Here is a 17,016-nt window from a genome sequence, read left to right as displayed (position 1 = left end):
GCATTGGACTAGGGTACCTTTTTAGTAAATGAACATCCTAGTGCTTTAAATTCAAACCCAATCAGCCTGAAAGCAGTACAAGGTAAACATCCACCATGGGGTCAATGGAATTTAAAGGGAACTGGGCTAACAGCAGAGCAAACAGAGTGATGGTGTAAGAAAAGTTCATCTTTGATATCTAACTTTGGGCACCCCAAACAAGATTTTCGATCTAAGCTCTAAGTCCTGGAATGCTGTGTACTGAAATGTTCTTGCCTGCTTTGCTAGATATAAGGAATAACCTCTCCATTACCTCCAGACCTTTAAAAAGAAAAAGTCTTTGGCCTAAATGAATCAGTGCTGACACTTTTAAAGTGATTCATCCCAGTAAAAGATGGAGAATTTATGATTTTAAAGACAGATTGTCAGAGTGCTGACCTAAAAAAGTCCAAGCACAGGACAGAATGTAGGTCTGATGAAGCTATGCCCATGGTCTTTTATCTTCACCTTACATATAGGCATCTTTTAGGCTAGGTACTGCAGTTCATGGTTTTTTTCTTTTTGGTTCACTTATTCAATGCTGATAAAAAAAAATTCTGTAGACATGCCCAACTTTTTCACTAAGTTGAGAGCCTGGCTCATGATGTTTTTCTCTCCCCTATCCCCTTTCTCATCTTTGGAGATTCATATTACTGGTCCCTCTAGCAACACGATCTCTTAATTTCTCAACCCCTTCAACCTCCAAAACCTCCTCCACTCTGCTTCAGGCACATGTAATATGTTTTAGACCTAACAATTTCTTAGAATTTGTACCATTTTTTTTTTTTTTTTTGCTTTTTGGAGGTGGAGGGCAGGGCAACTGGGATTAAGTGATTTGCCCAAGGTCACACAGCTAGTAAGTGTTAAGTGTCTGAGGTTGGATTTGAACTTAGGTCCTCCTGACTCTAGGACTGGTGCTCTATTCACAGTGTCACCTAGCCACCCATTTGTACCATTTTCAAAATCCAAAAGTCTATAAAGTTCCATTCTAATCACAGCTCCCTACTCTTCTAATCTCTCTCAGTTTCACATTAAACCTATTCTCCATCCTTATTGTAAACAACCTCTATTCTTCTAGTCTATCTCTTGATTCTGGTTTTTACTTGCTTCCATACCCACCCTTGACCCTCATGACTTGTCATTTTAATGTCTCACTAGCAACTGCCTTGAAACATACCTTAAACTGAGCCCTTGTGGCTGCTCAATAATCCTATTTTTTTTTATTGGTATCAACCCGTTATTTCATTTCCAACAGCAACTGATTCCAACCCTTTTCATCTCTCTGCTTGTTATTTAAGTGTACCTCTAGAACTTCTACTTAGTGGGAATGACCTACCCTTCTAATTCACTGAGATTGAGGCCATTCAAGTTTGCCACACTTCTCCCATCTCCCCTTCTTCATTTCTCAAACTTTATCAGTGTGGTCCTGTAGGTGTGCAGTCAAAGGACCAGGTTTTCAAACCTCATTCTGCCACTTTACTACCTGTGGGCCCTTGGGTCAGAAACTGACTTTCTCTTACATGGCCTATATGGTCCCTTCTAGTTCTAAGCCTCTGAGAGGGCTCCTTCCCCCTTTGTGATAAGACATATACCTAGGATACATTAAGTGGTAACCTTCATTTCCCTAAGGTTAATCCTTTTCCTCTGTTTCTTTATCCCATTCCTTCCCACCTCTTCCAGAACTTTGGTTTATCAGTCATCCTCTCCCTTACTTTTCACATATAATCAATTACCAGGTCCTGATAATTCCATTTCCATAAGATGTCTTGCCTCTATATTCCCTGATTCCACCCTTTTTTAGGTCCCTCAATGCCACCTACATTTTTGAAATATTATTATTGCACTTATCAAATGAGATGATAAAAAGAACTTTGTAAACCTTCAAGTGGTATTTGTGTTAGATCTTACTAAAAATTTGTTTATATGTCTTCCCACTTCGTCTCACCATGTTCTAATCCAACTTTAAAACTACTGCCAGAATAATTTTTCTTGCATATAGGTCTGATTATACTACTCCACTAAAAAATCTTCAGTGAATCACTATGCATCATAAGTTTCTTTTTGTCTGTCATTCAAGGCCCTCTCCAACCTGGACCCACTATACCTTTATAGTATCCTCCATGCATGCTACAGTTCAGTTAAACCGGACAACTCTGTTTCTTAAACACACATTGAATTCTTACACTTCCAAGGCTTTGATTGGATATGTTAAGCCACCTAGCTGTGGGTCTCTACAACTGTCTCTTAGTTTCTGCATCAAGAAAATGGGGTTCTTCATAGGTTCTCCACACTACTTACACATGGAATGCCTTTCCTCCCCATCTTCATTTGTTGTACTCTTTTTGAGCTGGGTACCTATTGTCTAAAACCCAACTCAGATACAATCTCCCTTAGGAAGTGTTCTTTAATTCCCTTGCCTCCCCCACACCAAGTTGGTAAAGACCTCCCTTGGATCTCACATAGCCCTTTATGACTTTTAAAATATACTCATGATATAATATTGTATGTTTCAGTGCAATAGTGAATGCTACTACTAGACTGTAAGCCCCTCAAAGACAGGGACCATATCTTACTTAAACTTGGCATCTTCTCCAGCACCTAGGAAATTGCACAGCAGGGCTCTACTAAAAGTTTGTTGACTGATACTGAAGCATACAGGCTAAGGAAATGAGGCGGAAAAGGGATATCAAAATAAGGTCATCAGAAGTAAATGAAGATATACTATTACAAAGAGTCTATAAAAAAGAATGCTGGATTAGAATAAATACACCTGACTGTAGGTCTGTGTCTAAGTTCCTACATCCAGAAAACATGTTTCTTCATTTGTTCTCACCAACATCCTTGCAGGAAGTACCTATCGAGGTACAAGAGATAGTATATATTCACGCAATCAACTAATTAACCAACAAATTATGAGTTCAGCATTGTGTAGGATACCAAAACATTGTAATACAGAATCTAGTCTCCATTAACTTGTATTTTGAGTATCTCTGAAGAAGAATAGCACCTACATCTATACACTGCTTTTATGTTTATAAAATGTTTTTCATTTAATATCTGTTGGAGCCTCACAACAATTCTATGAGGTAGGTACTCTGATATTATCTTTCCTGGATTATTACCTCTACTCTATAGATAAGAAAATCAAGGTTCAGAAAGATATAGTATTAAAATTCAGGCAACATGGTTAATATTATTATTGCTGATCTGGCCAAGTAAAGGTCCAAGATTTCAAGCTCAAGATCATGAGTCCCAAGTTGTTAGAAAACCTAATACCTTTTTAACTTTTACCATCTGTAAGATGTAGAAGTCTAGTTATTGTGCAATAATATTTAAGATTATTTCATAGTCCTAGGAGAAAAGTCTATAAATGCAAAACTTAATTTATTACTAATGACCAAAAGGGACCAATTTCTCTGACACACTCTGTGGGCTCAAACAAAAATTTTTTTTTTGAGGGGGGAAGGCAAGGCAATAGGGGTTAAGTGACTTGCTCAAGGCCACACAGCTAGTTAAGTGTGACATGCCTGAGGCTGGAATTGAACTCAGGTCCTCCTGACTTTAGGGCCAGTGCTCTATTTACTGCATCACCTAGCTGCCTTCAAACTAACAAAGCCTCTCTCAACTTCTTCTATGAATAAGCTCCTAATCTCTGTGGAAATAGAAATAATTATGTTGTATGGTTTAGAGAAGGGGTTCTTAACCTTTTTTTTGTGTCATGGACCCCTGTGGCAGGGATGAAGCTACAGATACTTTCTCACAATAATGCTTTCAAATATATAAAATAAATTATAAAAGATTACAAAGGAAATCAAATACACTGAAAAAGTTGTCAAAATATATTTTTTAAAAGTTCTTGAGCCATAGGCTCATGTTATCATTTAATTCCTAAAATCATCATCATCTGTTTATTCTAGGAAACTAAGAAAACGATTTAGAAAACCCCAGAGTCTCTTTCTCAATTGGTTTTTACATTGCTTAAAATGATAAAATGTTTGTTTGGAAGCACAGACAAGCACATCTTTCTCTTTAGACACCTCAGAAATGGTGAGAGCTGGGGAAAAAATGAGACCTTGCTGAAAATTTAGTCCAGAAAGCTTTTATAAATAGCATTTTGTTTAAAAGGAAATAATTTGCTTTCAAAGTCTGGGCTGGTCATAATCCTTACAAATGAAAGATTTGCTTTATTAGAAGACCATCACTCCCAGAGTTCATTAGGGTCAATCTGTGGAGTGACACTGCCACCTGGTGGCTAGCCCCTCTACAGCATGCTATATGAAGGATGCACCCTTCACATGAAAATAACTATTTGATGAATAATTCAATGTACAAATAAAAGGGAAACTAAACTCTAAGAATAACCCCTCTACAGTTCAAACAATGGCCTCATATTGGGGAAAAAATTAATGTGCAAGTTGAATAAAAATATTTCCTACCTAAATCATTTCTCTGTACAGTATATATTACATTATGCAATGAAAAAAAGTGACTGTACATAAAAAGTCCAGGACATTTTATTTCAGAATAGTATACACACTTAAAAAATGCAGAAACATTTACTGTAATAATACTTGACATTAGGAGAACCTTGTTTTGCTGGAATTCCAAAAGTCCCTTGGAAATCATCAGTTTACAAATTTTTCTTTTTACATAGTAGTCTTTTTCATGGCTGCTTGTGTGACACTGAAGAGATAAGCTTCATTGATTATATTTAAGAAATTGTCATCATTCTGGAAGACAAAAATCACAAGACACAATGGAATATGATACGGTTTCTAGGGAAAGAAAAGCTCCTCCATTTGGGGGTTGAATAGGTGAGGGTTTCAAAAAAAAGATACTACACTGGCATCCATTTCTAGAAACCAAGCTACTCATCTCTCTGTCTCCCCTATCCAGCTACAGGTTTTAATTGTGTAAGGAAATGCTAATGTGCAGTTAGAGACCAGGATGGGCGGAGTCAGGTTCTGGCTCTCAATGTGCAGTGTGACAAGCAGTAAGAGAGTGTTCTGCGTAATACGGTGTCACACGGCAACATTAAATTAGAGTAACTCATTGAAAACTTCAGTTTGTTGCATGAAACCGATGGCTGAGCTGAGATGAAATGACTGAGTCGACAAGTAGAATCTGGGTACTGCTGGTGGTCACTGAAGGGCCCCCAGGGAATTCACATATTTGATTCTTATAATAGCCATGTTTATAATATGGCATATGTGTGTTTGCTTCTGGTGAGAATTAATAGCTTTGGCATCCTCATCAGTATCTTATCAAAAATAGTACTAACCTTTCCATGCATTCTAGCAAAATAAGTATGGATAGAATGACTTGACTATGGGTTTTCTGCCCCTCAGGGATTTATAAAAGTTTTCGTTTTGGGACCTCTTTACCCTCTCAATCCTTTGGCAACACTAACATTTAACAGCACTCTAAAACAAAGTGTGGCAGTTTCTAAATTAAGCAGAGCAATGATCTTTAGTTTTTTTAAATTTAAAATATTAAGCCTAATTTTCATTTTTCCATCCAACTTCCAGAAATAGGGAGAGGGAAGGTGCTAACAGCAGAGGGAGGCAGGGGAAAGGGGCAGCTGTACCTGAAACAGAGAGAAACAATACTGAGTATTTTGTTAGCTGTCAGGAAGAGGTTGTGCTTATGTACTATAACCCAGCCACTGTGATAACCTTCTGTAAGAAACATTGGGCTAGATCTCAAATATTTTAGGAGTCTTGGGTTCTGTAATGAGATGTTCCTTAGGCTAATGTGATCTCAATGGAGTGAATCAGAATGGCATATAAATAATTTTATTTCAAAGTCAATTTTCATTATTTATCTTTCCTTCATTTTAAAAATCTAGTTGTCAATGGAAATCTCCCTACATTCCTATGTATTCCTCATGAACAGATTACACAACAGAATGTTTTCAACTTGATATTTAAATAAAGAGTCTATAAAGCATAATTAACCCCTTAGTATCTAATTAGTTACATAAAATTACATTTCTATACAACTGCAATCTCCTTTTTTCTTATTTCAGAGCCCTAATTCTCTTATCCTCTCTAAAATGTTTCTGTGTATTTCCAAAGTCATTACTAATAGATCATTAGAAAAAATAAAATATTTTGCTTTTTTAGTAGGAAAGGACAAATACAGCAATGCTAAAATTAGTATAAAGCCTTTTAAGAATTATTTGGTATTTGGATAAATTACCACAATGAACCTATATATTAAAATTAGATATCGGAATCTGAAATCAGTGGTCAAAAGAATTCAATTTCCCTAGCTTAAGTCTATCTTCTCAATTTCTTATTTCTTTTGAATATAACTCTTCTTCCAGTGACCCAGGTTCAAAACCTGAGAAATCTCTGATTATTCCTTTTCTCCTATGTACTCCACACTCAAAGTTTCCAAATTCACTTGATTCTACCTCAGTACATATCTTGCAACTGTTACTACTTTGTATTCATGTAGCTACCACTGTGGTGCAGATTCCGATTGTCACTTCCTAACTGGGCCTCCTGATATAAGTCTCTCCTCTTTCCATAAAGCTACCAAAATAATCTTCCTGATGAAGAGGTTTCATGATATCACTTCCCTGCTCAATAATCTTCATTGGCTCCTGATGACCTACAGGATAAAACCAGACTCCTTAATCTGGCTCCAACTCTGGTCTTATTTCACATTACTGTACCTCTTTATACACTCTGTTCTCCAATCATACTGGAATAATAGCTGTTTTGCAATCTCATTCTGCCATGTAAAACATCTGTGTATTCAAGTAGTCAGTGTGTCATTCTATAACTGGAATGTACTCTATCCCTCATCTCTTCATATTAAAATTCTTCTCTTCAAAGTTCAGCTAAGGGGCCACTTACTTCTTCACTGATCATCCACAGTTCAAAATTTCCTATAGTACTTTGGAGCTCTTTGCCCTATTCCATTACATAATCTACTTATGTGTCATACCTCTCCACCTACCAAACAGCAGGCTGAAAGCTCCAAGAGAAGGCAGAGGCATTTTTTAGTATTTGTATCCTTAGCACCTAATATAGCTTATTGTACTCATAGGTAGTTAATAAATGTCTGCTAAGTTAATGGAATTTTTCTCAAAACTATTTTTGATTATTTGAGAAAGATTACTAAACTCTTCATACCTTTTGATCCAGCTATCCCATGGACTGAGTTTATACCCCAAGGTCAGTAAGAGGAAGAAAGGTCCCTTATGAACTAAACTATTCACAATAACATTACTTGTAATAACAAAAAGGTGGAATAAATTATGTTTTCAACAATCAAGAAGTGGTTGAACAAAATATGGTATTTGAGTGTAATGGAATATCAGCATGAGCACTCAAAAATACATCAGGACTCTAGAGTATTAATCTTCTCAATGATCCTCAATTCAGAAGTGGACAAGAAAATGGATATACTGCAAATGCTCACCAAGGTAACAGATGAACATATCAAAGTAAATTTTTTCCTGTTGTGATACATGATATTTATCTGCTTCATGTTTCATCTTTTACAGCCTTAATTTGCTGGTAACTTTTCCTTTCCCTTGCTTTCTTTGGTTATTCCTTTTCCCTTTCTTTGTACCTCAAAAATTACAGAAATAAATGCAGTAAATTTAAAATATTGGAATAACCCTTCTTGACTTTCCCACAACTTTCTATAAAAGAAATAAGTGATGTCTAGAGGTGGTGGGGAGAATGGAGAACTCACACAAATAGAAAAGGGATTACCTATCCATGGCAATATTCTCCAGATGCTCCTGTTTGCAGATAACATTGTGTTGATTACACCAAGCCCCAGACCACTACAAGGCTTCCTCAGTGAGATCCACAGTCACTCAGAAGAGATTGGCCTAGTCATCCACACTGGAAAAATAAAGTGGATGAAGAAAGCATATTGCCCAAATGATGACATGCAGTTGGATGGCCATTCTATTGAATTAGTCCATTAGTATACCTAGCTTGGACAGATGGGAAGTCATCTAGCCCCACAACTAAACAGGAGAAAGAAAATAGGTTGGGTCACATTTGGGAAAATATATAGCACTTTCATTGATCCCAAGCTACTTGCAACTTCAAGTTCATCTCTATTATCAATGTGGTTTTGGAGTTAGAAAGCCCCCTGTAACCAATGACAAGCTGTACAACTTTCTGTGCCTGGGTAATCTTATCTGTAAAATGAAGGGACTGAACTAGATGAACTCTGAGGTCCTTTCTAGTTCTCTATCTATGACCCTGTGATTATACTACACTGTTAGAGAAGATGAAAATGAAGACTTCAGAGAAACATAGGAAAGCTTTTATAAACTGAAGCGGAACAGAGTAGAACCAAAAGAACAATGATTACAATAATGTAAAGGGAAAAAACACTAAAATGTCCCACAGAATTCAAGTCAAATATAATGGCCAATGTGGATTCCAGATGACTGAGGTTAAAACATTCTTTTCTCCTTACTATTAAGAAATGGTAAAATATAAGTGGAAAGCTACATGTACTGTCAGTCACAGTTGCATAGCTATGTCTAACATTTTTTTTTTTTTAATAAGAAGGCATCAGGGGAGTGAGTTGTTTATTGGGAAGTAACTGATGTGTCAAAACAAATGCATCAAGATTTTTTAAAAAACATAATAAGTACTGTTTTTGGTTGGGGGAGGCAGTAAGAGGTAAGGTGAATACACCTGTTGCTGATAGTTGTAGGATCAGTTGTTTGTATGGTGACATAGAAAACCATTCATAGAATACATATATCTTTGAAGAGACAATAGACAAGGAGCCGTCAATGGAGAACCTCATTATTTTCTATGGCATGATTAACCAGGTTCAAAATAAACCATAAAAAGCATACTTACTGGTATTAGCCAAAAAAAAAAAAAAAATTAAATAAGCCAAATAGATTCCCTCTCTTTCTTTGGCTATTTCTTTTCCCTTTCCTTACACCTCAAAGGCTGTAGAAACAAATGCAGTAAATTTAAAATATTGGAATAATCCTTTTGTTTTTCCCACAACTTTTTACAAAAAAAAAAAATAGGTGGTATCTAAAGGTGGTTGCGAGATAAAATAGCAAAATAGTGTCTTATCTTAGAACTGGTTTGTCATGAATAGCATATAGGAATTTCTAAAGGAAGTCTGTAAGTCAGTTACCTATAAGCAGCTAGGTAAAAAAAAAAAAGTGAATGATAATTTCTTCAAGGTTTTATATGGTACTTGATTCACTCCATTTAGGATCACACTAGTCTAAGGGAGCCCTGAGGGTATAGAGGAACATTTACTCGTTTCCTGCCTCTTCAACAACCCACCACTTCCTTTAGCTTACTACTTGTAAAGTAGATTTATGCCTTGTTTCCTACTCATGAACTCTTCGCAAAAGTACCCTCTGAAAATGAGAATCATGTCACTATCTATCTCCTGGCCAACCTCAATATGTTTTTGTTCTTTTTTGAAGGTTTTCATCATTCCCTATACTCTAAAATGTCCTTTGTGAATTGGGGTGCCCAAAGACAATAAAAATTATAAATATTATTAAGACACATCTCCATGAGGAATATCATCTTCTGGGTCTGACAGGCCATTGTAAAACTGCCTCACTTTCAAAGAATTACTAGATAGGCTTTGGCCAACTCTATTTTCTGTCTAGAAAACTGGTATGAAAACTAAAACCACACAATTAATATGGTTTAGAAAGACGGCAGAAGATGTGGCCCTCTTCTTACCTGGATGAGGTGCAGAAGTGTTTCCTGCAGCTGTAGTTTGGTCAGCAAGTTGTTGTTAATCACAGAAGCCTCTGTGTTCTGGATTGGCAGAAAAAGACTGGTAGTAGCTGCACTGGGTTCTTTGCTTCCTAGTGGCAACAATCCACTCTCACTAACCTTGGGTGAGGAAGGTGTAGGCTGTGAGAACACCATAGGGGACATCAGCAGAGAAGGAGTCACAGTAGCAGGAATGTGTTGGGGTGAGATGACCTGCTTATGCCAAAACATATACAAAAAGGGCAGATTAGGCAATGCACTCAATGAAGCTAATGTAGCATAGAGGAAGAGTTCTTTGGTCTTCACAGGCCTTCTAACAAAAGATTCTGAGTATTCTTTGCTCAGGGCAGCTAGGTGGTAGGTACAGTGGTTAGAGGCCAGGTCTGGAGGCAGGAGGACTCATCTTCCTGAGTTAAAATCTGGCCCCAGATACTTATTAGCTGTGTGACCCTGGGTGAGTCACTTTACTTTGTCTACCAGTTTCTTAACTGCAAAATGAGCTGGAGAAGGAAAAGGCAAACCACTCTAATATATTAGTATCTAATATCTTGCCCCTAAATGGGGTTATGAAGAGTCAGACAGGGCTGAACAATAACAACAAATTCTTTGCATACTAAATGAGTAAAATGAATGAATCACAGATCTAGAGCTGAAAGTTACATGCTACCTGAGAGGTCAACTAGTCCTTACCTTTACAGAGGAGGAAACCCAGGGAAGTTAAGTGACCTGCCAAAGGTCACAGCCAGGTCCTCTGACTCAGGAGTCAGCACACTTTCCACTGTGCCATAATTATCTCCTGTTTAATGCTGTCTTTGTAGGAAACGAGCATCTATGGAAGGTTGCTGTTTCACCAGGTAAAGCAGTCCTTTAAAAGCAGAGTTTCAATTCTTATAACATAGGGGCATGATGGCTCTCTCCAAGTATCTGAAGTGCTGCTTCATAGAAGTGGGAATAGATTATTCTATTTAGCCCCAGAGGAAAACCAACGAGCAACGAAAGGATGAAAGTTGCAGACTAGTCAAAACTGCCTTAATTTAAGTAATGAACTTTTCTTCACCATGACAAACTGGCCAGCAGCATCACCAGATGCCTTGCCTGTCAGTGAAGAGGGTGGGTAACTTGGGAGTTTCGTGATTCATCATTTGGTAGCACACATGCTAGTACAGGACAATGGTAATATCAGCCCCCCGATAGCTAGTAGGGGGATGGGAATACTCTTTTAAATAGGGTATGATGCTAGCAGCTCAGATGATAATGCAATTTTGTACTCCGCATACGGCTTCTCCTTGAGCAAGGCATAGGTCCTCAACGTTTAACGGTTAATACTGAGAGAAAAGAGATAAACATCCCTAAAGGCTAGAGTTACATCTCTGTTTAGAGTATGAGCTGACAAAGTATAACCTTTCCTTAACTGTTTACACCCATGGCTACCAGGGAGATTGACTAGGAAGGACCTGTACCATTTTAGTAACTAAACTGCTAGGTACTTACAAAACATAACCCATGGTCTACCAGTTGCTACTGAAATAAGAATTAAGCATAGAGGAATTTAAGTCAAATAACCAATCTCATTTTTTTCCAACTCATAAAGAGAAAACAAGTAGAAACTTAAATGGAAACAATTATACCACAGTTAAGATCAAGGTGAGTTAAAACATTCAGTTTTTTTTTTTTTGAGGGGGACAACAAGGCAACTGGGATTACGTGACTTGCCCAAGGTCACACGGCTAGTAGGGGCCAAGTGTCTGAGGCCAGATTTGAGCTCAGGTCCTCTTGACTCCAGGGCTGGTGCTCTATTCACTGCACCACCCTGTTGCCCTAAGACCTTCAGATTTTATTAAGCAGGAATATGGGAAAGCTCTTACTTTGTGCTGTTAGGCAAAAAAGACTGAAATTTTCATGTCTGTGACTTTAATTTTCTTTCCTTTTTTTTTTGCTTTTTGGAGGGGGGAGGGTAGGGCAACTGGGGTTAAGTGACTTGCCCAAGGTCACACGGCTAGTTTTGTGTGTGTGTGTGTGTGTGTGTGTGTGTGTGTGTGTGTGTGTGTGTGTGAAGTGTCTGAGGTCGGAACCGAACCCAGGTCCTCCTGATTCCAGGGTGGGTGCTCCACTCACTGTACCACCAAGCCACCCCTGTGACTTTAGTTTTCAAAGGTAGAAAGGTTCTTAAGGAAACTTTTGGTACAAATTTCAAGAAGTTACAAAAGGACTTGTGAAAACATTGGTTATCAATAAGAAAAAAAATCTGATTTTTAAACTTGGTTGGATCTTTACTGGTGTGTTCAAGGTGCTGTATGTTATTTATTCAATCTACAGAATAAGTTTACATACAGCCTATGTTTACTCTGCTCTTGCAAAAATAGTAAACATTTCTGGACTATGAAGTTTACCAGTTCATCTACTTTCATGATATAATCTTCTTTCACAAAGAACTTTTAAGAACAGAATAGACAATCATAAATCCTAGTATTATTTTAAATGCCATTGTGCTAATATCTTAGACTTCAGGCCCTGTTAAAACAGGAATGCCTAACTTTTCTACCTCATTTAAAATTGTCTGGAAAAGAGAAAAAGCTCCAAGGTTGCTGGGCAAAGGGTCCCTTCTGGAATAAGAATGTTAGGTATGAAAAAAGCTTTTGTAAGTCTACCCTAAATAAGTAGAAATGGTATGTGAGGAAGTACAGCATAAGTAGAAAATGCTGATCTTAGAATTATAGAGACCTTGGTTCAAATTCTATATATTTCCTATCTTTGTGACCATCACAAAGTATTTCATCTTTCAGAACTTCAGTTTCCCTATCTGTAAATATATGAGTAATAGTGGAGTACTTAACCTATAGAACTCTAAATATCAAATGAGATAACATATAAAGAAAGTCTACAAACTTTAATGCCAATAATATCCTTGTTGATGTTGTATATCTCACACAGTGCCTTATAGTATAGACTTCTAACAATATTAAGATTTAGGGAACCACCAATTAGTCTTTTTATTAAATTATAAATTTTACTGCACTGCATTTTAACAGCTTTCCAACTCTGCACTTGCACAGCATATCCTTTAACCCAATCTATTTACCTGAAAAAGAGGGGTCTGTTTTTCTGTACTAGATGGCTTGTCGATCCAGGCTTCCAAGGGTTTCAGAGTCTTAACATTTTGGCTAACTACAGGAAACTTAGCAGCTAAGGCAGGTCTGTTAGATGCATGCAACTGCTGTTCCTGCTGTACGATCTGGAGCTTTTTCAGCAACTCTTGAGGAGAGATCACTCCAGAACTGCTTGTTTGGTTGCCAGAGAGGGGGAGGGTTTGCCTTGACACTTTAGACTCTTCTTTTCTAAGAGTCTGAGGTCCCAAAGTCTGAGGTGGAAGAGAGCCATTGAAGTACACCAGCTGTGGCTGGCCCATGCTCTTTATCTGTGCTGCAGGGGCAGCAGGAGTAGAACTCCTGCTGAAAATTGGTGCAGCTGAACTAGGAGGCATGGTAGTATTGGACTCTAACTTGCTTACTGATCCAGGGGTACCCTGAAGTTTCTCTAAAAGGCTCTGAGCTCCTGATGTACTTTGTACTCTGTGAGATGTCCCCATACTATGTGGGGTCACTGGCTGGAAAAGACCAGTGAAAACCTCTCCTACAGGGTGAACACTGCCATTTTCACATAGTCGAGCTTCAGGCAGCTCTGACACCGGATGGAGATCTGTGCCCCGGACCATGAGTTTCTGAATGGCTGGACAAAGCTGCTTCTCTGGGGTTGGTGAATTTCTTTTGGGTTCTTCATAGGAAAGGGAACGTACTGCCCCTTGTCTGGTGGGAGGTTTCTCTTGTTGCTGCTGTGGTGTTGGTGGTAGTAGCTGTGATTTCTGCTCTGTAACTTCCTGATAAGTGGTTTTATCTGGTTTCCCAAAGAGTGTAGTCAAGGATAAGTGCTGTGGTTCAGGATCTAAGTTCTACAGAAAAAAAGATAGTAATTATTAAGAATAGTTATGTATAATCTGAATATAAGGTAATTGTGAAAAAATTCCAGTTATATCTAACTGTGAAGAAAAGGCTCTATTTTACCATAATGCTATAAATGTCGAAGAGGAAACAACTATGTAAACAGTAAATTCATTCAACCTTTGAGAGGAAAATGAGAAAGCTACAGGAATGTTTAGGAACTCTGGATATGACTACGAATGTTTTTTCTTCAACATTTAAATGGGTCTGTGAATTTATAAGTCTTGGGTAACCCCTCTATCACTGCAAATCACAACTCCTCTAATGCTTTAGTCCAGTGATTTCAAGTATGACCTTTTAAAGATCAAAACATTTAGTAGACTTTCACTTGAAGGTAGTTGTGATAAAAACCACCTATGAATTTAGTAATATTTTAAGGGAATCTTCATTTTATTAATCATGACAGTGTAAGAAGTGACAATTTCACAGAACTTTAAAGTTTGCTATTTACATATACTACCTCACCTGAGCCTCATCTGTGAGTTCAGAGAGATTACATGACTTCCCCATGGTCATAAACCTTCTGTCACTCAGCTACTAAGTCATGTTGCCTCAGCATTCACATACATTTGAAAAATGTATAAATATAAGTGCAATACATTATTTAGTCAGTCTACAGGATGAGAGAAAACAGCAAGTCACTTAATCTCTCAGTGCTCCAGGCAACTCTCTAAGACCTTAAGCAGCAGAGAAGATACTGACTTGCACTGGTAGAGGAAGTTCCCTATACCAATGAAATCATAGAGTCAGTCCCCACCCCCTAATATGCTTTCTTTTTGATTATATGAGTCAGATTTTGTTGAAGCTAAAGCCAGATCAAAATTATGGTCCTTGGTGCTCATAATATGGTTTGTGGATCTCTTACAATAACTATGTGGCCTAACTGGGGTCCTCAGCCTATAGGCTGTGAAAAAATGCCTTGGCAGATGATCTCGATGAGATGCTATGGCTATTGGCCTTCAGTGAACCTGGTCATAAACAACCTCTCTGTGTTTAAACTGTTCTTTCACATGAAAGTCATATAGAAAATACTTATAATTTTATAAAGTGCTTAGTACTGGCACATAGGAGATGCTTTAAAAAAATACTTGTTTCCCTCCTCTTCTCTGTTACTTGAAATCTTACTAAGTTTGGTAGGGCTTATCAGAGTCCACACTTCACAGGAAGACCTTCAAGATATCACTACAAGGTATCAGAAAGCTTTATTGGACAACTTATAGTTTCAAGCAATGATCCTTTTCATAATTCACAAATAGTTTTTAAAATACACTGGCTGGCCTACAATGAGAGTGTCTTTGTCATCCTCAAACCTATCAACTATTCCTCTCCTCACTATTTCTTCCCTTTTTCTACTGCTTCCCATATTACTAAGGTAGAGTACAAAAGTTTTAACCTAGAATCAATATATATTTGGGTTTCTCTATCAAGTAAATTTGCTAATTGCTAAATATCCTTTATTGCGGCTTGCTTTCCTTTCCTATCTATTTCTTCTCTTAAAGAAAAAGAACTGTTTTTTTCATTAACATACGACTCCATCCTATCTAAATGGGTAGAAAAAACAGAGATAATTAATTATAAAATCACTTTAGATTCTAAGACTCTTGAGGGCAGGATTCATGTTCCTGGTGACTCTATCAATATATATAATAATATTTGTCTATGTGATAGATGAGTAGCAGAGAGCACTAAATAAAGCACTAAAAAAATCATCATTGATTGACAATTTTATACTCTTCTTAAGCAAACAATTTCAGTGGCTACTTAATTTGCCACTCACATCAATTTCTTTGACTAGTTTGAATAGATTATTTATCCTTCTCTGCATTAAAGAGTGAATATAGGTTCACAGAAGCCTCAAGGTGACAGGTTCTATTGCTACTGCCTTTGCCATTAATGCAAATTACATTTTGAGGAAGTCTGCTCTAGGACTTTTTGGTTAAAAATACATCAAAACACTCAAAATAAAAAAAACCTTTCACTGTATTGATATGTTAGTTTTGTGTTTACCTTTTACATAAAACAAGATATTACTAGTAAGAAAATATTTTAATGGACTAATTTGAAACCTCTTTCTCCTACTTCTAATTCAAAGCATTCTTATAAAGTCCTTAGTTTGGGGTCTTGGCCCTTCCTTCCCTCGGTACAAATACTATGTGAGTGCAAAGTATGCTAGAGTTACTCAGTTTAAGAAATAGATGAAATGTGTACCTGGCCTTGCTGAGGGGCACGCTGGTGTTGGCCTTCACCAGGCTTCACTGGAATGGGCTTTATCAGATGGGGGTTGTCATAGATGGCAGATGAACTGGTAATCTGCTTTGGCTCAGAACATGTTTTACACTGAAAGGGAAACAACACATTTTGGTGTTAAACAATCTGCAGTCTTATCTATACTTCATCCTCAAACCTATCAACTATGAACAAGAAGTCATTTAAAAGACAGTTTCCTTTAACTGAAAAAAGTTCCTGAAGAGATCATATGACCATATCATATGACCATAATATAAATATAAACAATAACATTAAAATTCCTTCAACTTTTCAATTTAGTACCATTACAACTTGGCAGCAGAGGGACTAGCCATGACTATATTATTTCTAGGATCAATAGACTTGGTACTAGGAGCTCTTAGGTAGTTAAATCCTACAAGGATTTTTTATATGCACAAGGACCAATAATTTCATTCTTAACATACAGGCTTATGCTTTCATATAAATTGTTAAGTGATAATAGAAGTCATCCATAAAGTAATAATATGTATCTTTTTATGAGAAAACTAGCTCTGTTTAGATTGAAATGGGTTTTCTTTATAAAAAACCCTAGAGGTATATAGCTAGTTTCATTAGCAAAGCAACTAAAACTTTCTTCCCCAAGAGTCAAGATATTATTAGGCTGATACAAGTCAGTGATTTTAAAACAACTGTCATTTTCATGTAACAACTCTTTGTAAAAATAGAGTAATTCAAATAGCTTCCTAAAAATAAGAATGTCTGAGACAAGCCCTATAAGTTCATTGCACCAAATTAATATCATACTTTAACCAACCTAAGCAATTGCTATCACAGTAGGATTCGTGAGACATAAAACACAAGTCTCCTTAATTAAAATACCAAATAAAACCGAACATAAAAATTCTACCTTTTAGACTACAAAATAACCATGGTAGCCCTCTTACTGTGTAGTCCAGCTTTGGGTCAGATTATGTTTTACAATGTACCTGTCCCAAAACAAACCATGTAATCCTCAAGCTTTTTTT

General features: G+C 37.1%; 1 protein-coding gene across 5 annotated transcripts in view; it reads right to left on the bottom strand.

The window, feature by feature from the left end:
* Nucleotides 1–4,508: 4,508 nt before the first annotated feature.
* DCP1B (decapping mRNA 1B) overlaps nt 4,509–17,016 on the bottom strand; it is a 316,409-nt gene continuing 303,901 nt past the window's right edge. For 3 of the 5 annotated variants that reach the window (XM_069094320.1, XM_069094318.1, XM_069094321.1), the window contains 4 exons: nt 15,971–16,099; nt 12,847–13,713; nt 9,732–9,983; nt 4,509–4,748 (listed from right to left, as the gene is read on the bottom strand). In XM_069094320.1, the coding sequence (XP_068950421.1) occupies nt 4,665–4,748; nt 9,732–9,983; nt 12,847–13,713; nt 15,971–16,099 (1,332 nt within the window). In that variant the 3' untranslated portion in view covers nt 4,509–4,664. Of the gene's footprint in view, nt 4,749–7,751; nt 7,887–9,731; nt 9,984–12,846; nt 13,714–15,970; nt 16,100–17,016 lie in introns of all 5 variants that reach the window. The other 2 variants (XR_011169490.1, XM_069094319.1) reach the window with 2 other exon arrangements.

This window comes from Petaurus breviceps, unplaced genomic scaffold (assembly GCF_028583685.1).
Source record: "Petaurus breviceps papuanus isolate PSGF00001 unplaced genomic scaffold, PetGlider_PUasm1.0 216, whole genome shotgun sequence".
Taxonomy (NCBI): Eukaryota; Metazoa; Chordata; class Mammalia; order Diprotodontia; family Petauridae; genus Petaurus; species Petaurus breviceps.
The sequence above is the reverse complement of the archived record's forward strand: the minus strand, read 5'-3'. Positions and strand labels throughout refer to the sequence as shown.